Below are 22,764 nucleotides of genomic sequence, written 5' to 3'. Positions count from 1 at the left end.
ACTATTGTTTAGATTTTATTTTGGTGAACGGTTTTTAACTAGAAGCCAGCCACCCCTAGAAAGTGTCACTATTGTTTAGAAGAAGATATTTATTTAGATTTATTTATATTACAAACTAGTATTTACGCGGCGTGGCCATTAAAAACTAATATTGTGTTTGTAATTAGGAATGTTTATAAAGCCTACAAATTATATATTATCCAGTGTTAAACATTTAATTACATAACATAGCAAACACAGCAAACATGACAGAGCAATGGTGTTGCTTCCATTCACGCGTCGGCTTCCAGAAGCAACGGCATTGGCAACAAGTGTGAGCGTGACAAGTGTTGTTAAAACAGGTGAGTCACCAGCCACGTGTCCTCCTCTGGTGATGAGCCACTACGTGAAACAATTTATAAATATATGTTATGTCGTTAAGCAATTTATGGAGTTTATTATTGAAAGACAACAATAAGTCTTCAAATGCTTGAAAGTTTTTTGAAAACCCTTCGTTTATTAATTTTGTCCTTGTAAGAGACATCATAAAAAAGTCTTCAATTGCATGAAATCTTTTGAAAACCTTTTGTTTATTAATTTTTTTATAAGACATGAGTATATGTCTTTGGATTTATAAAAGACATGAAGTCTTCATTTGTGTTCTTAGGTTTATTAAATTCCCAATGAGAAATCATTTAGTTTCGATAAAGATTAATCGAGTTTTGTTTTGAGAAATCAAATTTTGTAAAGATGCTTAAGGAGAGATTATAATAAATACCTTTTGAAGTAAATTAACAGTTATGAAATAAACCATACCTCTTCTTCTTATCCAGCTAAGTGAACCTTTTAAGTTGAATTTTACAAGTGACCAACCCAACCAATCTGTTCCCTACGGCCTCCTGCCTCAACGGTACTCTTATGACTTCAGGGCTCCAGGTTTTACAAAATTCTTAAAGATGAACTTGATGGATAATAAGAACTGATATATTTATTTCACAACTGTTCTTCCCGAGGGAAGAACTTCTTAGTCCTTACATAATACTCTCCTTTAGCAAGGAGATTACTCACTAATACACATGATTACAAGAGAGAAAAGAAAGATAGAATGGGATCGAGAATGAGATGCCCTAAACTTAAGAATCAATCTCCTTTATATAGAGGAGAAGATTTATACAATGGACTAAAATGCCCTTCTAATTTCGTCATGCATGACGTTTTTAATCGACATACCCATGTGTTGGGTCCAGTTCCCCGGTGTCTTCATCCGAGTAATAGCTGTAAAGTTGAGAGCTATTATCTTCTTTTGTACTGTCTGAACAGTACTAGCAATTATGATTTTCATAAGTGCGTTGAAGCTCCTGACATAGTCTTTCTTTTGTGACTGGCCCTGCTTCTACTTTATTAAAGATGATTCTTTGCTCCATCTTTTATAAAGCTTCTTTCTCGTGCTTTGGTAGTGGAAGACTACTAAAGCTGGTAATTACACAGTGGTGACTGTAATAATTCCCTTTATTAAAGCTTCCAGCTTTTATTTTTTGCAAGTTTTCAAGAATTTTTAGAAAACTCTTTACTCTTATTTCAACCCAGTTGATTGGGTCTTCATATTTTTCTTCCATGACTTTGGATGGATTCACGGTTCTTGTTTTAGCAAGACCGATTTCCAGATGATGGTAACTTTGGAAGGACTTTCCTTGATGCCAATCTGGGAGTGTAGAGGTACATTTGATGAAGATGTTAGCATCTTTTGCTACTGCAATATTTTTTCGAAAGTTTTTGATAGCTTTCTTCATTCCTTCGGTTATTAAATTAATTTCTTAGAGTAAGGATAAATATACTTAACTAACCCAGCAGAGAATGCTTAGGAGATAAGTTCTGGGCTTGCGCCTTCAAATGTATTTCTCTTTTTCCAAGATTTGCTGAATAGCGAGTGGCTTCTTGTTGGACTTGTGCTAACGTCCCAAAATTTTTGAATGGATAGCTGGTTCCATCCACGTAACTTTTGACTGTTGACCAGTCTTCGTATATCCCTCTGTGCTCACCATCAAAGATAACATAGAACCTTGTTTTTGGATTTTCTGGTCTCTGTGTGATTTGAGAGTAACTTGGTCTTAATGAGACCTCTTCAGTTTTTGGCAAACTGTCAGCCATCAACGGGTTTGATTTGTCTTTACCAGAGTCGTTTGCTTCTGGACTAGATGAAGATCTTAGTTCTACATTAACTTTTCTTTTGCTTTTTTCCAAAGCAACAGGAGTAAACGGACTTGTTTTTTCTTTACCCTTTTCCGTTTGAAAGGGAATAGATTCAGATTGTCTCCTTTCGGATTCCTGCTATGAATTAGCAGTTGTTTCTAGACTTTCGTCATAGAGTGCTATTTTTCCTTGAATAGACTTTAATTCTATAAGAAGAATTTTTTCTTTGAGACGTAATGCCTTTAGCTCTTCCATGGGTGTTTTCTTTTTATGGAAAAGGTTTGTATGCTCAATTTGAGGAAGGTTTTAGCTCCTTAAACAGGAGAAAAAAGGTGTGAATAGTTTTCACGATTATTGAAAGTCTCGTGTTAGGCAGTCAGCCAGCACGTTTTTGGTTCCCTCTAGATGCTCAATGTCGAAAGAATATCTAGAAAACCACATTTTCCATCTGACTAGACGGCCTTGCTTATTATCTCCAGATATTTTTGTTTTAAGGAAATAAGTAAAGTTTTTATTATCTGCCCTCACCAGGAATTTTACCGGGGTTAGATAGATGGAAAATTTTGAAATAGTGTTTTTTACCGCTAGTAATTCTTTTTCATTACTATGGTAATTTCGTTCTGCTTGTTTAAAGCTTCCCGAAGTGTATTTACATGTTTCTTCTCTTTCGGCAGTTTTAGCCTTCAACACCCCTCCCCAATAATCTTGAGAAGCGTCTGTTTCGATGATTAAAAAATCATTTTCTTTTGGTAGATAAAGTTTTGGAAAACTTGTTAAGTTTTTCTTTATCTTTTTAATATAATCTGTATCGGATTGTTTCCATTCCCATACATGATCCTTTTTTAATTTTACCTGTAGTGGTTTTCTAAGCTCTGCAAGTTTAGGAATATAACTTTCCGCATAATTTAAAATTCTCAAAAATCGTTGAAGATGTTTTTTGTCTTCTAAAACATCTGGAAACTTGTGTAAATTTTCTAAGATATGTTTTTGCGGACAATGAGTTCCTTGGTCTATTTCAAGACCTAAAAAATTTACTTTTGTTTTGAAAAGATTAGCTTTCTTTTTTGATAAGATAATTCCATATTTTTCTATAGTCTTTAGGACTGATAAAACATGAAAATAGTACTTATCTTCTGAGTTAGAGAAAACTATGATATCGTCAACGTAGACGGTACAATAATTTTCTAAACCTCTTAAAGCATTTTGCATACGTCTTTGAAATATGCTTGGTGCTTGTTTTAGTCCAAAAGGAACTACCTTCCATTAGTAATGACCATCAGGACATGTAAATGTTATCAATAACTGAGACTCTTCATCTAACAGTACCTGCCAGAAACCGCTTTTACAATCGAAAGTAGAAAATAATTTTTTCCCCTTAAGAGTGTTATTAATTCCTGCATGAACGGCAGATTATGGCTATCGCCTTTGGTAGCTGCATTAATTGTCTTATAGTTAATTACCATTCTCTTTTTTCCTCTTCTTTTTTCATCCTCATTTTCTACTAAAAATGCTGGAGACATGTGAGGTGATTTACTTGGGACAATAAGTTTTAAGTCGAGTAACTCTCTTATCTGTCTGTTAAATTCTTTACTGTCCTGTGGGCTGCACTTTATAGGTTTTACCCTGATTACAGTCTTAGGATCAATAAGCTCTATTGATGCTTTCATCCATTTCTTGGATTTTTCCGGATCAATAGGATTTTCTTAGCATACTTTTTCAAGTAATTCTTCTATTTTTTGGTATTTCTGTATTTCAAGAAAATATCTTTCGAGGAAATATGTCTCCTCTGGTTTTATAATTTCTTTACTTATATTAGAACCTAGGATTTGTTTTGTTTTTGAATCTTTTTTCATTGATTCTAGAAATCCTGGTTTTCCAACTTGAAAAGCTTTTGTTATCTTTTTTTATCAAAATCATTTCCTGATTAAGGTGAAAAGATATTCTATCAAACCATTGGGTGAAAGGCCCGTATAGTTGACAGAAGTTATTTCCAATGAGTAAATCTATTCATGTTTCCTGTTGATAAATTGTAGGAATGGGGAATGGTTCTCCTGAGAAATACACTATGAGGTTTCTACAAACCTTATTTATTTTAATTGTATCTTGATTTGCAATTGTTACACTGATGTCTTTGGGAGTATTTTCCCATAGCTCTTCAGGTATAACATGTTTGCTTGCTATACAGAGACTCGCCCCTATATCTACATAACAGTGTAGAGTTATTATTTTATATCCTTTTAGGAAAATTTTTCCTTTGATATAAATAGAATTTGGATTAGTTACATTTGAATAAACTAATTCATTTTTCTTTTGAATATTTTTGCAAAAAGGTATATAGTTTGGGTCTTCATCTTCATCCCCCCATTTAAAAGTTTTTATTTTATTCATCTCGTACTATTATCTAAAGATGAATCATACTTTTTATTTCTTTTTGAAATATTTTTTGTTTTTCTCCTTATCAAAAGATAATTGAGGTTTTTAATGAGTTTATTGCAACAACTTTTGTTAAATTTCCTTAACTGTTTTTGCTTGTAGTAAATAGCAATTTCTTCTTTAACAATTCTTGTAGCAAATCCTAGAGAGTGCATTGTTAAGTTGTTCTTTTCTTTATTCCATCGTTCTTTGGCTTTTTCGTCAACAATAGGAATTTTCATTAGGTAAACTTCTATCCAAGAATGGTATTCACCTTTGCTTAGCTTATATAAGTTTTGTTCAAAAAGACAAGTAAAGTCATCTAGAAGACACATATCACAAAGTTGTGATTGAATTAGTGTTTGTCTTACTTTTTAAAGCAATTTTTGGTTTTCATGATCTTTATCAAGACCTAAGAACATAATATACATGGCATTAATAATTTGATCAAAAAGATCTTTCCCATGTAACTCTTCCTTCCAAGTTGTTCTTTTAATAAAATCTTGGACTATTCCTGCGGACCTATGTTCTATTAATAACAATAAGGCCTTAGCATTAGAAAATTCTTCTAGATTAGATTGAATAATCAAACTAATGTATTCCATTTGTCGATTGTTTCTTTTCTTTGATTAAAGTCAAAGATACAATCAATTTTTATGGTTCCTATTTCTAAATTTTTAAGGATTGGCTGTGATGGAGTCATTTACTAGCTATTTCCTTAAGAATTTCACCATATCTGTCAACCTTTTCAAACATAGATCTTATTAATTGTGATTCAGTAAAATTGGGTTCTCCTATTCGTAAGGGGTTTCCAGTAAAATTGTTTCTAGGTCGGGACACTAGAGGTTGTTTATTGCGAGCAATATTAATTGCCCAATCTTCTTGTAACTGTGAAGGTTCAGAAAATTTACTTCCTTCGACAGTTTCAATTTCTGAGAATATATCTTCGATTGTTATATTCTCTTTCTCTTTATACTCAATTGAATGAGTACTATTTGTTAAAGCATACGAGATTAAATAATTAATCGTAAATACTTTATTACGCGGTTCCATAAGGTCGGTTCTTTCACATTGATGTATGAAACTTAATGTTTTATCGAAATCTTTTGAATCCCGATGTAAGGCAAATTTAGGATATATAGTAAACATAAATATTCCATATGCTAAATTTCCTTGTACTGCTCCTAAAAGAGCATCTTGTCTGTTAACAATTCTATTGTCAACTAGAGCCATTTTTATAAGAAAATTAATTCCATCTCTAAATTGTGCTTTTAGAAGAATTTATACTGCTCCTATATGCACCATGTTCATGGTTCTTCTTAACTCAGGTTTCATAGTCAAAAGTCTTTTTGCTATTTCTCCTTTAGTTAAAAGAGGTAGATATACTTCTCCTGAAGTATCTTTTATATCTACTGAAAGTTCTCCAGTATTGAAGCAGTAGAAAATCTTATTTTTTCTAGAGAAAGCTCTTGAGACTAAACTCTGTAAGTGATTAGGTTGGTTAAAAACCGTTTTTGTGTCAAGCTTGAATTTAAGCATGTTAATTTTTTCTAGTTGATTAAAATTAATCATATAATCTGAAACAAAACCGTTTTCATTTTCTCTAAAGTTTATTACTTCGGTTATTTCTTGATTGTTTGATGATTCACAATCAGTTTCTTTATGATCTATTTTAAGAGACATTTGATTACTAGTAATTTTTTGATTACTAATCCCACTTTTTTTAAAAACGAGCACCTGGCTCTGATACCAGAGTAATTTTTTTGCAACAAGTGTTTCTTGTTGCTTCCATTCACATGTCGGCTTCCAGAAGCAACGGCATTGGCAACAACTGTTTCTTCCATTCATGACAGAGCAATGGTGTTGCTTCCATTCACGCGTCGGCTTCCAGAAGCAACAGCATTGGCAACAAGTGTTTCGAAATAACTTTGACCAGACTTGATTATGAACATAATTTATATCAGCACGTAGATAAAAATAAGCATTGTCTCATCGGTATATTCAAAATTTTGTGGAACCTTATACGTTAAAAGTAATTAAGAAACCTAAATATAATAAATTAATTAAAATAGTTAAATATTAAAACAACACAAATAACTTTGCTAAAAGTTGTAACTCAATGAAACATTGACTAAGCATAGAGTACAATTTATTAAGCAACAACAAGTTATAATTTAATATATAGATATAATTAGTGAAAGAACAACTAAAGGATTGTAAATTGTAATGAGACAAGTTTGAGATGGGTATTGATATTTTATGTGATATCTGATTTAAAAAAAACACATGGCTTTTTATGTAAACTTGTAATTATTTGTTGTGGACAACATAAATTTGTTACGATTTATTATTTATTGATGTACAGAGAAAGATATTGGGCTCCCTAGGTAGTGGAGATGTAAGACCTATTTTGATCGAGAAGAATAACGAAACATTCCTAATAATGGGTGAAAATCTTCTCTAGCAATACGTGTTTTGCTTCGGCGAGTAATTTGCCGGGTGAAAACAAAACTATGAGCCCATGTCTCTCTAACTCTATCTTACAATCCTTAACCATTCTCATTATTTTCACCGAAGTGTCGCTAGCGGTTTCTACTATCAAGATTTTAGACACTCGGCAACATTTCATTTTAGCTAGTTTACTAAATGTCGTAGCTACAAAACTTCTATTCGCACCCGAATCAAATAATACCGAAGCGGAAATACCATTTACTAAGAACGTACCAGTCACAACATCAGGAATCTGCTTGGCTTGCTCTTAGGTCAACATGTAGGCTCTGGTCCTCGGTCTTGTCGGTTCAGCATCCTTCTTCCCACTTCCTCCAGCTTCATTCTCAGTACATTCCCTTGCAAAGTGACCTGGCTTACCGTACTTGTAACATGCGGACCTTGCAGTACAATCTGGAGCGTAATGCCCCACCTTTCCGCACTTGTAGCAAGCATTCGTACCGAACTTGCACTCACCAGCATGACTCTTCCCACACTTAAAACAAACATCTGAACCCTTACTCCATCTACACTCACCAGCATGTGCCTTACCACAAGTTTTGCACGACCTTTTCTCCCATACTTTCTGCTTCTTGTCTTTAGGGTTCCATAACTGTGTACCGGGCCGTTTAACAGGAGCGACCCATTTATTCTCTTTCTTCTCGTCTTCCACCACAATATCATCCGCAGCCAGGTCTGCATAAACCATCTCTGCAAGCTCGACGGCAGAGTCAAAGGTAGCAGGTTTACTCGTCCTTACTAGCATGCGGACTTTCTGTGGTAATACCCTCACATAGCACTTGATCCTTTTTGCCTCAGTGTTAACCATGTCAGGAACTAACCTAGACATTCGGTTAAACTCGGTGGTATACTCATGATGCGTCATCGTCCCAGCTTTCAAGTTTAGGAACTTCATCTCTGCCCTTTCAACCTCGGCGTCAGCACAAAATTTCTTCATAACCAACTCTTTCAGATCCTCCCACTTCATAGCCTTAATCTCCTCTTGACTCTTCCTCTACTCAACCAACTCCCACCAATACATAGCTTCTTCACCGAATGACTGAGTGGCGTAACCCACAGCTTGGTCGGGACGGCACTTGCTAATGCGGATAATTTTATCCATGGCGGTTATCCACTGAAGTGTAGCGATTGCGTCTCCCAAACCAGTCAGCTCCGGCGGGCCACATCCTTTGAAGGACTTATAGTTGCACCCGCCTTGGCCTCTTTTCCCATCATGGCTTTCAGAGAATTAACCCCACTCGGGGCCTCACTCTCTTCTTCTTCGTCTCTCCTACCATCACCTCCTGCCCCTTCGGCTGTTCTTTCACGGCTTCCAACAGACCCTCTAGGAGTCATATTCTTCACAACAGTGGCTACAACTTGAACAATAGCTGCTTGGATTGCGGGATCCAGTTGAACCCCTTCATTGTTGACCGGACCTCCTTCAGCTGCACTCCCCTCATCTCCGGTGTTGGAAGCTGTCTCAACCGAAGGTTGCTGGACACGACGAAGCCTGCCGCGTCGCCTAGTGCGACCTCCAGCTCCAACAATTTCTCCAGCTCCAACCATCGTATTCTAAAAGGGAAAACACAAACGTCATCACTCAAGGAACTATATAGTACAAGGATAGTAAGGCTAACAGGTAATAACAGTAGCCAGCTGTGATTAGCTTATCACGTTACTTTCCATGTCCTATACACTTCCATGTATGAGTCTATTTGTGCTGGTTCTACTTAAACGATTAGTCAATCAAAACAATCAATTAATCTTATCCCTATCGTTCACATATCCTTTCTTTATCATTTAACATACATCATTTAATCATACATCTTACCTTTACTGAGCTTGCTTGAGCGACACATGGCATTCTCGAACTGGCATCTTCTTTCTTTTCTTACTTAAATCAAATTCTCTGTTCGAGTCTAAGCATATAGGATGCTTAAATCTCTCGAACTTTGCTCTGATACCAACTTGTAAGGCCCCGTTACCGGTAGCCCTAGTTTGGTGTTGGATTTACTCATAAACGTAGTTCTAAATATCAGAGTTAATTAAAACTTTCGCGGAATAACATAAAACATCAACGGTCGTTACAAACATTCATAATTTGTCTTTAAAACATAACTTAAAACATACCTTTTAGTTCAACATTAACAAGTAAAACTTCAGATGCCAGCTTCTTTATTCATCCACCATATGTCTCCCCTCAAGCCAGCTGTCTCATCCTACTCACCTGCGTGCATACTAAAAGTCAGCTACGCTGAGTGAGTTCTAGTTAATAACATCACATACTTTACATACATACATTCTTTCATTCATACTTTCATAACTCAAATTCTACTTTACTCTATTCTATTCTGCCTCGGATATTATTAGGGTCCGGTCCCTTTTTCTGCCTTGGATATTATTAGGGTCCGGTCCCTTTTTCTGCCTTGGATATTATTAGGGTCCGGTCCCTTTTTCTGCCTTGGATATTATTAGGGTCCAGTCCCTTTTCTGCCTTGGATATTATTAGGGTCCAGTCCCTTTTCTGCCTCGAGATTATTAAAGGGCTCGGTCCCTTTTCTGCCTTGGATATTATTAGGTTCCATTCCCTTTTCTACCTTTCTATCTCTTACATTTGTTCATAACATACATACATATCGTTCATAGTCCATACATAACATTATAACTTGACAGTGCGTGCAATATCCGAAGATCGTTCACGTAATGGCAAGCAATCATTCCTACCTTTCATAACGTGCATACATATCATTCATATTTCATACATAACATTATAACTTGACAACACGTGCAATATCCGAAGATCGTTCACGTACCGGCAAGCAATCATTCTTACCTTTCACATAATCACATAAGACACACACTTATCACTTAGGATAAATGTATTAACAATCACATCGAGTATGCACACAACCCCGAAAACATGACATAGAAATGGGGCTAGAAACTCACCTGAATTCTGTTCCTTTCTCCGTTTATCGTAATTCCCTTCTTTAATTGTGCACGACTAACTGTATAACAATTAAACGTATCAATTAACTATTACTAGTTGTATCGTATTTCTATCTTTATATAACCCACAACGAACGGGGGTCCGGGGGCAGCGCCCCTGGCAGCGGGGTTCTAGGGGCGGCAGCCCCTAGCAGGGTCAAAGGGGCAGAGCCCCTGGCTGGGGTTAAGCTGTCAGGTCAGCTTGAAAAAATTTTATTTCCGTTAACTGTCTTAACACATTTTTCACTAGGATTTTAATTCATTTCTCAGTGAACTTAACTTTTGGCGAACTTAATATTAAGCAAATTTATTGTTAGCGAACTTAAGCGTAGGCGAAATTAATGTTCAACGAACTTAGTCCTGGCGAACTTAGTACTCGGCGAACTTGGTGTCCGGCGAAGTTAGTGTTCAGCGAAGATAGGTCCGGCGAACTTACTGGGGAACGAAGTTGATCAGCAGCGAACTTGGCATGCAGCGAAGTTATCCAGCTGCAGCCCTGTTCGTCCCTAATCCTCCCCGTAATCATCATCGTTCAACATGAAATCCCCGGGTATGGCATTTAACCATCCCGCGATCATTCATGTGATCGTTTTGGATTTGATTGGGCCCGAAAACATGTAAAGTTTGGACCTTTAATTTAAAAAACGTTCAATATAAGACCTTCGGTTTATCTTAAACGATTCGCAAGCAGACGCGGGTTTCTTAAGTTTGTTTCTAACATCAAGTTCACAACTTTGCGTTCTATTTACACCCAGTCTAATCTCGTTCTAAGTTTCAAGGTTAAACGTTAATAAAAACGTAAACTTTAAGATCAAAACATACCTTTTCGTGTTCGTTTGATCTCGTTTGGCTTGATTAAGAATCCTAGATCTTGTATATAGCTCGTGTAATAAAGATCTACTTGAACTATCGTCTACTCGATCCCTAACTTCGCCCCAACCCTCACGGCCGTGTATATATGTGTGTAGGTGTGTGTGTTTTTGAGTGTGATAGGCAAATATGAAAGGTAAGAATGAGGATTAGGGTTTTAGGGATGGTTTAAGGGGTATTTATATCCCTTAAAGCCCATGGACCTATGGCCCATTACCCTTAATCCACCATAATTAATCCAAGTCCATGACTCTTAATTAAACACTAGCTAATATTATTTAACGCTCGACAACTTAACAAAATCTTCCTTTATTTAATACTATAATATTTTAGGATGTTACACAGGAAAACTCAAGTAATCAAACAAGCAATTAAAAACTGAAGTTTGCTTCCCTTTCATCATCGACACACATTAGCTTCTTAAGAGCATTCCCAACCTGTCATATATAATTACATTAAAAAATCCTACATTTTCTATCTTGTTCAATTAAATAGTATTTTTTATACATTTATCATTACAATTATCTATCTCTTTTACTCGTAACCAATTCAACAAATATTAAAAAATAAATAGGAACAGACAAAGTTTATTTAATTTTACAAAAAGAAATAATAACTTTTATCTCATCTACTAACAACCACTCAAAACCCAGTCTTATAAGTTATAATTCACAAAACTCTCTCATAAAAATATTAAGGATAGGTTGAGAATGCTCTAACGCAGTTATTTTGGAGTATCGTTACGCCCCCTCATGTTTCACGATCTTTACACTTCCACCCCTTAGTTTAAGGAATCCAAACATTCCTTGACACAACATTCTCAACCACACAACCAAACACCACTTCAATTCGTTCGTCCATCAAAAGCCACCACAAAAACCTCAATACCAAAACCACCCTCAGATATTCGCGTCAAATCAACCAAATCCAAGGGCAAATCAGTCCTTTCCCAATATTATCACCATCAACCTCTCTCAGTCACATATCCTCACAACCACTCATATACTCACAGACCACAGCTTCCATCTCTTATTACAATGGCGTTACAGATTAATCATGTCTGCCGGCCAGTTACTACTCCGGCGCCGGCGCCATCGATCGGACCACGGTTCTCACTGCCGGCCAAGCACGCCACCGTCGCCGGAGAAGCTCAACGGTCGTTCGGTTTAGTGACGACGGTTGTTGATAGGAGAAAACTGAGGTCTCCGGTGACGGTGAGATCGAACTTGGAGACTTCCGGTACGGAGGTGGCTGTCGGTGTGGTGACGGAAGTTGATAAGGATACGTTTTGGCCGATTGTTAATGCTGCTGGTGATAAGACTGTTGTTCTTGATATGTACACTCAATGGTAAATTATTTTTTTATAAATAACTGGCATAATTGTTTCGTTACAGTTTTGAAGTAGACTGACCACACGAGAAAAATGAAGTGTAGTAATAAGTAATAACAGTTACTTAATTAGAAAACTTTATTAATTAGCCTATGTAAGTTATTTGTACGGTTTCAGGTTAAAAGTTGTTTGTATTTGATCCTAGTAATTAATGTTTTAAAAACCAGATTTTTACGCATATCGGGTTGAATATTTACCATGTAATTTCATATAAATGCAACTTCAACTCAAACAAAGTAACCCAAAAGTACATGGTATTCCCTAATAAAAAATAATCCTAAAGTTAATCCTTAATAAAAATAGTACCAAAATACTTATTTTCAAACAAAGTTCTATTTAAATAAAAGTGTGCAGTAGGTTTATGCAATGTTTTTAAAACCGGTATTTTACTCGTACCGGATTTAGTTAAAAAATGGTATAACCGGTTGAACCGGAATGTACAGGGAGGTTCAACTGGGTTGAATAGTTTACTTTGTAATTCTATATAAATATGACTTCAACGCAAAAAACAACTTAAAAGTACATTAATAAACCTCAAACATGAATCAAATATCACACGTGAACATAAGTCAAATAGAAACGTAATCCATTACAAAAGATGTAAAGAAGCCAACCTTGGATTTGCAGGATACAAAATTTGTTTATTAGCTTTTAGCGATTCGTCTTTTAGCATAATTACTTGTTTCAACCTTATCAAAAATATCATGGTCTAAACCGGTATTTAGAAAAAAAAACAGCGGTACGATGCTCTAGCAAACCGCCCAAAAGAATGGACTCTAAATACCGATTGCCTTGCCAAAATCCGGTATAACCGGTTCAAGCAGCTGGTACGTACCGGTTTTTAAACCACTGGGTTTATGACATCTTTTATGGGTTTACTTGTTTCAATTTTATCTGCTAGGTTAAAAGGCCATTTTATAAATTACGGGCCACAAAAAATATAAAAAATCTATTCGGCTTAAAAGTGGTTTATCAGTTTAAACCGGTATTTAAAAAAAACTCGGCGGTTCAATGCTCTAGCAAACCACCCAAAAAATACCGGGCTCTAAATACCGACTGCATGTTCAAAATCCGGTATAACTGGTTCAACCGGCTGGTATGAACCGGTTTTTCAGATATCGCTAGCAATACCTTTTCTAATTATAGTAATTTGGATTGGGTTTGCATCCAACAAAGTGGTGTTTATTTGTACTTGTAAACAAGATGAAGATAAGTTCCCAACAACTAAGCTGTTGGACTTAATTGGATCGGGCAACACTAAACACACGAATACACGATAAATGAACAACGTATTCGACTCTTTTCAGTTTTATTTTATTATAAAAAACTAAAACCACACATAATACAAAGATCCTATACATCTATTTGTGCCAACCTTAACTTGTTTCCTAACTCTAATTCCTAATGAGACTCAAAACACATAGTAAAAATTTATACTTCTAACTCAATTATCGCCTAACATGAGATTAAACTATTTAATCTATTCTTTAATCTTTATCTTCTTTTATCTTTAAATTATTTTATTTAGTTTACCCACTGTACTTCTCGGTTGTTCATATTTAACCCTCGTTCATATGTGAAATCAAGATTATATCCTTCATAAGCAACATTGGTTGGTATTTGTTTATAAACATCTTTGGCCATGGTTTCTGATTTTATAATAGGTGTGGTCCTTGCAAGATAATTGCTCCCAAGTTCCAAGAATTGGCCGAGAAGTATCTTGATGTTGTCTTCTTAAAGCTCGACTGCAATAAAGAAAATAAGGTATGCCCGATATTTATATATATTAATGGCATTAACTCATGTGACCAAAACATGAGCCTAACATGAAATTCGAGGGTTTGGGTTTAGTTTAAGCAGTTTAAGGTCGAACCAGCGAATGCGCTTGTTTTGCAAAATGGGCCGCTTTCAGGTCGATTTGACGGGTTCACGGGTTGATCCTTTTAACTCGTATATTTTTATATGCTTAAAAATAAACTGGTTGGTATTTTATGTCAATTTTTAAAAGATAAAAGAGAAATGAAATGTAACTATATGTGAATTTGTGATATTATAGTATTAATGTTAAATAAAGAATATACGGAGTAAATTTTTTGGGTTACACAGATCGTGCTCGCGTCAACTCCTGAAAACTTATGTCCTGTTTGGGCTTGACCGGTCGACATTCACACACAACCTATTTAATAAAAACAAGCTTTAGCATGGGCTCGGCTCGTTTTGACTTACGAGAGCTTGAGCTCGGGTCGTTTCGAGCTCTTTTTTTTAAAGCTCGAGCTCGGCTTGTGAGTCATCTTTTCAAGCACGAGCGTAGCTCGGGCTAGACTCGTTTTTTATATATTAATTAATTTATATACATTTTAAGTAATATTTTTTATATTTTGAGAAAAAAACTTAAGCCTAAGCGCAGCCCGAGCTCGTGTGTAATATCAGAACCAAATCTCGGCTCGAGCTAAACTGTGTAGTGTGAAATTAATACATGGAAGTCCAAAAGAGTTAAATCTTTAAAATACACAAGGCTTGACGAGCCTAAACAAATAAACAATCTTCCCATACTAGGCTCGAGCTCGGGCTCGATAACACTTGGCTTGTTTCAAGCTTTTTATCGATATGATCTCGAGTAGCTCTTGAGCGACTTGGCTCATTTGCATCCTATTTAACATCCCCTTTGTGATATTATATTGGATTAGACAGTAATATTAATATTTGTTGACAGTCACTGGCAAAGGAGCTAGGCATAAAGGTAGTACCTACCTTCAAGATTCTTAAACATGGTAAAATTGCAAAAGAAGTAACTGGTGCCAAGTTTGATAGTCTGGTTGCTGCCATGGAAGAAGTAAGATCCAATTAAACCACCACCTGTTTATATTATAATCTACTACTAATTCATATGTTTCAAATCGATATTTTTATAACTATTTGAATTTCATCGTTGGTATGCCCAAAGTTAGAGCATGTTGTTAGAAAATGTCTCGGGTTTTACCAATGTGTATATCTTATTACGTTCACCACCTATTAGTAATGTTCGTTTGAAACCAGTGGTCAACTTGTGGATGTTTGTGACCAGATCTAAAATCTCCAATGCCATCAAATTTCGCTCTTGAATTCATCTTTAGTGCATGTTTGTATGTCTATAATACTTATATTTATGTTTATATATATGTCTATTCTATCATGTTAATATTTAAGTCTTGATATTTAAATGAATATGTGCACATAAATACAGTATATGTGCTCATGAAAAGAACACTATATGCACAAGGTATGTCATGTGTGCTTCCAAAAATTAGGAACAGAAAACATGAAGAGATTAATAAACTTTTTTAGTTTTCGTATTTGCCATTCAATGGGAAAGGTATGCATGCGTGTTTATGGGGTTATGTGATATTTTAGAATTTAGACAGAATTATAGAAGTTGTTATTTATGTTTGTACCAAATTTCACTCACCGTCCTTTATCTTTAAATTGATATGTTTTATCCTTTACGTTTTAAAATTTAACAACGTTTGTCCTTTAGTCCTAACTCAGTTAGTTTTTCCAGTTAAGTCAGGGCATGTGCAATGCACATGAGGGCAAATTAGTCATTTTACTCATTTTATTAAAAAAAAAATTATAATATCTTCTCCCTTTCACCGTCTTTAGAAACCTCTCTAGCCACCACCAACTGTTACCACCTCCTGCCGACCACCGCCACCACCCAGCCTAAACTTAATTCTTTCTTTTCTAGAGATGTGTCCTGGTTGGAGTTTGTGATTAGGACATGATGTTATAATATTTACGCTAGACGGTGATTCTTTCTTTTCTAGAGATGTGTCCTGGTTGGAGTTTGTGATTAGGACATGATGTTATAATATTTACGCTAGACGGTGGCTGGGTGGTGGCGGTGGTCGGCAGGAGGTGGTAACAGTTGGTGGTGGCTAGAGAGGTTTCTAAAGACGGTGAAAGGGAGAAGATGATATTATAATTTTTGTTTTTTAATAAAATGAGTAAAATGACTAATTTGCCCTCATGTGCATTGCACATGCCCTGACTTAACGAGAAAAACTAACTGGGTTAGGGCTAAGGACAAACGTTGTTGAATTTTAAAACGTAAAGGATAAAACATATCAATTTTAAAGATAAAGGACGGTGAGTGAAATTTGGTACAAATATAAAGGACAATTTCTGTAATTCTGTCCAGAATTTAAATAAACGCGCCCACAAAGTAAAGATGAACGATATATATGTGACGTATGCGTTCAAGTACTCGTGTATTCAACACTGAGAATATAAGGTGAAGTATGGTTTTCGTGTAATTAACCTTTTCCCTAGATAAAAACATTTTCATAGTTGGAATGAAAAAAATCCAAACATAACTTGTAACAAGTTTATTTAAGCAAAAACGAACTAAATAAACACATGAGCATAGTTTCTAACTAATTAAGTTATTAAGAATTTCAAGTGACTAAACAATCATGTCCGGATATTAACATGATTGTCTACTAACATGGTAAGAAAAAAATCATGACTAATATATGTACCGGAATTGGTGATGATTCATAAACATTGACTACCCCATTAGCCATCATTTTAAGAGACACAGTGGTTTGCTATTAACCACCTTTAATGGGACACAATGATCAACCAACATTTGAAGGGACCTAATGGTTCATTATTAACCACCATTCGAACCAACCAACCGCAACCCAAAATACATTTATTTTATCATTTAGTAAAACATTGTTTCACAAAATATATAGACATGAATACATATATCAAGAACAGAACAATGCAAAGGCATGTCACACATAAATTCCTGTTATATAAAACAAAAAATACAAGAAGGTATCAGTAACTACACCATTTACGCGGTTCGTATTTTATACTTACAGTGTCATTTTACAACGTCGTCCTCAAAAACTGCACTAAAAAGTACAGAAGTGCAAGGAACAACGCGAGTTGAATGGCATCCCTTTGAAAGTCATCCTCAGTTTGAAAAAACTACAATAACATCAAACAAAATTCAAAATTAAGTCATACATATTACATCAACTTATTTAGCTAAAGTTAATTATCTGATTCTGATTATTCCATATTAAAACCAAGATTAGTGTACCTTTCTGGGATCACCAGATGGATCCGGATAGAAATCCACATTTTTATTTTCTGTTGAAATACTGTTAGAAACATTCTTGAAAGAATCAGATAAATCTTTTGCAGACTCGATTGTGGAAAACAGGCGGCGTGATGCCCAAAAAAATGCTTGAGCAATCGGTGATGATGAAGATAAATCCCATGTTTCTTCATGCTCAATAACTTGACCGCTTATTTGGTTTAGCGTAAACCGAGAGTTGACTTTGACAATCACGGGCCCACCGACACTAGCTATCGGGTTTTTAGGGGTTCCTTTCAAAGTCCACTTTATGTTCAATACACTGGTAGACAACATCACCATGTCCTGCACACTCTAGAGAGAGAAAGAGAGAGAGGACTATATAATTTGGAATTATTACGGTTTTAAGACATACAAAAATATACATTCTGGACAAATACTATAAAAAAACCAAAACATAACCTTTGTATTTTCTCGTAAAAGTCTGTTAACGATTTTTGCACATAAGAAAGCAACATGCTTTTTATTTTTCCTCATAAAAATCTCTCAACAACAATTTACACATTAAAGTCCATTCACATGTTAAATTTGAACTTTCTTTTACACTTATTAATACTACATGAGTACAAAACAAGATGAACTTTCTTTTACACTTTTCTCGTAAAAGTCTGTTAACGATTTTTGCACATAAGAAAGCAACATGCTTTTTATTTTTCCTCATAAAAATCTCTCAACAACAATTTACACATTAAAGTCCATTCACATGTTAAATTTGAACTTTCTTTTACACTTATTAATACTACATGAGTACAAAACAAGATGAATTAATGTTTTAGATTGGACACGTGGAAAGGAAAAGTATGTTCATGTTCATCTTCTCTTTTCCATTTTTCAATTCAATAAGTTGATAATCGAAAACAATCTTTTGGAAACAATTTAATAAAAATTACATGAGCATGGATGACGTAACTCAAATTAAATAAAATAAAAAGGTAAAAGTATATAAAATAGCTTGTATAAATCTAAAATCGTTAAAAAAGTTAAAAATAAATGGTTTTTATCGCTATTATAATGTAATTTGTCAAATAATGTTTTCATGATTCATTCGATCATAATTAAGAGATATTTGTAAATCAAATTTAACAAAGAGACTTTTATAATAGAAAAATAGAAAGCATGTCAGACTTTTATGTGCAAAATATTATTAATGGACTCTTACAAGAAAAAATATGTTGGTTTTTTATGTGAAAAAAAATTGTTAAGAAACTTTTTCAAGAAAAAACAGAAAGTACGTTGGTTTTCTATAGTGTCTGGCCATATATTTATTAGAAATTAACACAAAGTATCGTCTAATTCAAGCATAATACTCTTACCACAATAGGTTTATCCAATGCGTCAAGTGACCATAACGGTCTCTTGTATTTCTCACGACCTGTAAAACTTCTAACCGGGTCCTGCATTAACACAATACATATTCAATATAACAACAAAAATACACTCTAAAATTCTATTAATGATGAAAAAATTGGTTCCAGGTTCTGTAATAATATTTAACATAATATATAAAATACCTTATATTTAACTGAAACAGCATAAGTTCCAAGAGCCCGATTGCCTTCACGAAGCTCTAAAATGTCACGTACGAGCTGTCTTGCGGTAGCTTCGACTGCCGGGCTGCTAATGCATTCGAACTCATTACATAATTCTCCAAAATCCATTCCGTCAACAATTTTGTCGCCTTCTGATTTTTCAATGGCGAGATCAGTAGACACTTGTGTTGTTTTGGAGTCATTTGCTACTACACTAGATGTTAAACAAGTCAAAATCAACAGTTTTGTAATTCTAAGTCAGAGTTTACATCATAGAGAGATATATATGATTGAAATGAACTTTGCTAATAATCTATCATCAATAATTCGATATCATATTTACTTGTATCAAAAACTACAAAATACAGATAACTTTTGAAGTAAAAAAGTAATCCTTTTGACATCTAAAGTCAAAAGCATGAATTCGGAAGTACGGTAAAATTATCTAAAATTAATAAAACTAAGACAGATGCTTGCAAAACGGCTCATTTAGGACTAAGTTCGTAAATGAGCTGAGTTGCTTGTGAGTTACTTGAAACCGGCTCGCTAAAAGCACAAATCGAGCTGAGTTTAAAAACAAACTCGAGCCTCACTTGAAGCTCGTTTAATAAACTAGCCAGGGCTTGAGCTTCATATATCGCCTAGACTTGCACAAACCGGTTCGGTTTGGTCAAAAAAAGTCAAAACCGGTTTATAATCGGTTTCGGTTTGGGTTTTGACCGGTTGTTGCCCGGTTTTGGTGGAGAAAGTTACATAGCGGTTCCAAACAAACCGGTTTCTACATAATCGGCTTCGGTTAGATTTTCGGGTTGGTTCGGTTAACCGGTTTATGTGCCCACCTCGCAAGCCTAAATGAGCTTATTATATGATACAACAACTCAACAAGTAACTATGTAATATGTATAAATGTTTATAGATAAACTCAAGTTAGAATCAAACCAACTTGTTCATGAATAAAACTTATATACTAGGCAGAGATAGTAAAACATATATTATAATGATGATCTATGATTCATCATGTATTAAAATCCAGGAATGCATTGTAGCAATGGTTTGCAAAAACAGAACCTTGTAGTGGGTAGAGACGACGGCGGTGGGTGGAGAGGGTGGTACCGGAGCGACGGTTGACGGCGGCGATGGGCGGATGGAGGGAAACAATGGGTAGAGCAGAAGCTGTCATTGCTGTATGAAGATGCCATTGCCTTCATCATTTTCCTTTTTCTTTTCAGTGGATAATGCGTATTTTGTGCATTTAGGGATGTCAAAATGCCACGTCATATTACTTCAACTAACTTTCTATGTTCTCTAACCAATTTTAATATTACTTTAAGATTGCTATCACCACTCTTGTGATATGATTATTTAAAATTAAATTTTCATGGAGAGGAAAATGTATTTTTGGCCCTCTATGTTGTATCAAATTTTAGTTTTTGTCTTTTAATTTTAACTAGTATTTAGGACCCGCTGCAACCTATAAAAAGATAGGTGAAAGCACTTATTTACGCAAAAAGTATATACGACCCGCGTGTTATGGCGGTGCTACACGAATAAATATATAAGTTGAGACCTGTAGACAATTTAACCCGTAAACGGAAAATACTTTTAATAACATTTTAACATATAATAGTTATAGTAAAGTCCAATATAAGAGTTAATGAGAGAGCAATTATTCTGCATGAGTCTTGGAAGCCCCCGCATATGAGGCTCTTGCAGCTTGCATCACTGTGATCCAAAACATATGGTTTCCACCTCTGTATCTTCCATTTTTAATAATCTAGATAGCACTGCATATAGGACCTACACAAAGAACTTTATGCATGCTGCCACCATATACTTTCTTCACATATGGTGTAATGGTTGATTCATCATGAAACACTACCTACACATAAGATGGTAATTTTAATTATTATGCTTTCTTCATATATTCTCTTGCATAAAACATTTGGTGATCTTTAGGAAGCGTAAAATCACTTTAAAAAATACAAAACGCAAGCAATCTATCTATCAATGAAAAGGAATACGCTGACCATTTATAAAATGACTTTGTTCACAGTTGGATTTAGATAGATTACTTGGAGGAGCCTTGCATATGCCGCTCTATCATACTCATTTCTACCAATTCAATCTCCTCTTCACTTTAGTTTCTTCTCTGTATCATTAAAATCTCCAATAAAAATGACACAAATCCTTTTCATTTTAATAAAAAGAATTAAAATTCTATGAAAAGAGAATCAATCTGTTTTCCCCAGGATGGATCTAATTTAAACAAAGTTTTATAAATTTGATTCGAACAGCTTATAAATGTCTTTGTTTGAAGTACACTTTCAAAAACAAAACAAAAAAACTATAAATAATTATTTTGTATCAAGTTTTATAATGGGAACCCGGGGACGAATTTCCAGGCTCCTGTTACAGTTTGTAAACCCGCATTGACTCTGCAGTAGTAACAAACTGACTACCTGACTCATTTATTCATGTTACGTCATTACACTTTCAAATATTTGTTAAAAGAACATTAATATACTTCATAATAAATCAGTAAAATACATCATAAATATCCCAAATAGCCATTATGAGAGCTTTAATTCATAGATAACAAAATGCAAAAGGCAATTCACAAATAAAACACGCTCTAGGGCTCAAGGAATCCTAAAAATTGAGTATATACATGATATCCCAAAATTCAAAACACTCAAAATTCAGTTGAAATTAGCAAAAACACTCATCGTAAGTTAAGAGCAATGCCAGTAGTTCTTGAAATAATCACTCGAATTCATCTGAGCCGTTGAATATTACTGTTGGTTAACTATAATTCTTCAATATGCAAAAAGTTCGAATTTGTTCTAGAAAATTAGGCACAAAGAAAAAAAAAACCCTAAACATGAATCCTAAAGTAAGAAATATACAACAGCAGCTTACTTGACATAATCGCCTCCTTCCTCTGATATCAATGGTGCCTGCTCCTCCTCTCTATCTCTGGTACCTTCTTACAAAATATGTAAAATCAGTTTGTAAACTATAAATCCAAAACGGAGGGATAATAGTATAATACTCATATGATTAATTTAAATACATCCACAATAGTGAAACTCATTTTTAAAAGAAATTAGCCCACCATAGTTTACTATAGATATATAAAGAGATTAACGTTGCTCTAATCGTGTGCAAAATCCAAAGACCGATAATCAAAAAAATCAAAAAAGAAAACAAAGATTACTCACCTGCGAGCAAATTAAAGAGAAGAACCGATGCAAAGGCCTGAGAAAACAATTAATATAATAACTAAAAGTCGCTGGTCTCCGCCACAACTGTCTCCTAGGGTTCCAAAACGGAACCCGGCAACAGTCACAACATCGCCGCCGCATGGGTTACAAAATGGAACCCGGAAACAGACGAAAACAGAGGCAAAAACCCCGCCACAATACACCGCGATCTCCGTTACGATTGCCATACGGTGCCATTCTAAATAATGGAGCGTCATCATAGCGAAACCATCATCATACCACTAAATTACAGCCAAGCTTCCATATAGTACAAACAAATAAAGCTCATAACAAAGGAGCCACAACGGACCGACATCGGATGTGCTCAGATTGGTTTCAAACCATCATCATAGCAACCTTGAACACCTTCTAAACTGTTGGAGGTGGCTCAGGTCCAGTATACGGCTGCAAAAACAGGTTGTCATAAACTGGAATATGATCATAACCAAAGACCATATACAGCTCGCTAGTCAAACAATAGTTGTGGCCAAGGGGTAAGCATGA

The 22,764-nt window shown here is 35.0% G+C and overlaps 3 protein-coding genes across 4 annotated transcripts; 1 reads left to right on the top strand and 2 right to left on the bottom strand.

The window, feature by feature from the left end:
- Positions 1-5,280: 5,280 nt before the first annotated feature.
- Positions 5,281-5,814, bottom strand: LOC143530633 (uncharacterized). Its single transcript, XM_077026119.1, has one exon. The coding sequence runs from the start codon at positions 5,812-5,814 to the stop codon at positions 5,281-5,283; it is 534 nt and encodes a 177-aa protein (XP_076882234.1).
- Positions 5,815-11,907: 6,093 nt separating this feature from the next.
- Positions 11,908-15,425, top strand: LOC143530622 (thioredoxin F-type, chloroplastic-like). Its single transcript, XM_077026108.1, has 3 exons — positions 11,908-12,277; positions 13,984-14,083; positions 15,033-15,425. The coding sequence occupies exons 1-3, from the start codon at positions 11,967-11,969 to the stop codon at positions 15,165-15,167; spliced, it is 546 nt and encodes a 181-aa protein (XP_076882223.1). The 5' UTR covers positions 11,908-11,966; the 3' UTR covers positions 15,168-15,425.
- Positions 15,426-16,731: 1,306 nt separating this feature from the next.
- Positions 16,732-20,223, bottom strand: LOC143530590 (uncharacterized). 2 transcript variants are annotated; one of them, XM_077026082.1, is made up of 5 exons: positions 20,066-20,194; positions 18,980-19,203; positions 18,782-18,862; positions 17,412-17,762; positions 16,732-17,296 (listed from the first exon to the last, which is right to left on the bottom strand). In XM_077026082.1, the coding sequence occupies exons 1-5, from the start codon at positions 20,175-20,177 to the stop codon at positions 17,195-17,197; spliced, it is 870 nt and encodes a 289-aa protein (XP_076882197.1). In that variant the 5' UTR covers positions 20,178-20,194; the 3' UTR covers positions 16,732-17,194. The 2 variants fall into 2 exon arrangements, with proteins under 2 accessions (XP_076882197.1, XP_076882196.1); XM_077026081.1 differs by having other exon boundaries at positions 16,767-17,296; positions 18,980-19,206; positions 20,066-20,223.
- Positions 20,224-22,764: the final 2,541 nt, after the last annotated feature.

This window comes from Bidens hawaiensis, unplaced genomic scaffold (genome assembly GCF_021521415.1).
Source record: "Bidens hawaiensis isolate Kalapana, Puna unplaced genomic scaffold, B.hawaiensis_p1.1 tig00008951_1, whole genome shotgun sequence".
NCBI classification, from domain to species: Eukaryota; Viridiplantae; Streptophyta; class Magnoliopsida; order Asterales; family Asteraceae; genus Bidens; species Bidens hawaiensis.
The sequence above is the reverse complement of the archived record's forward strand: the minus strand, read 5'-3'. Positions and strand labels throughout refer to the sequence as shown.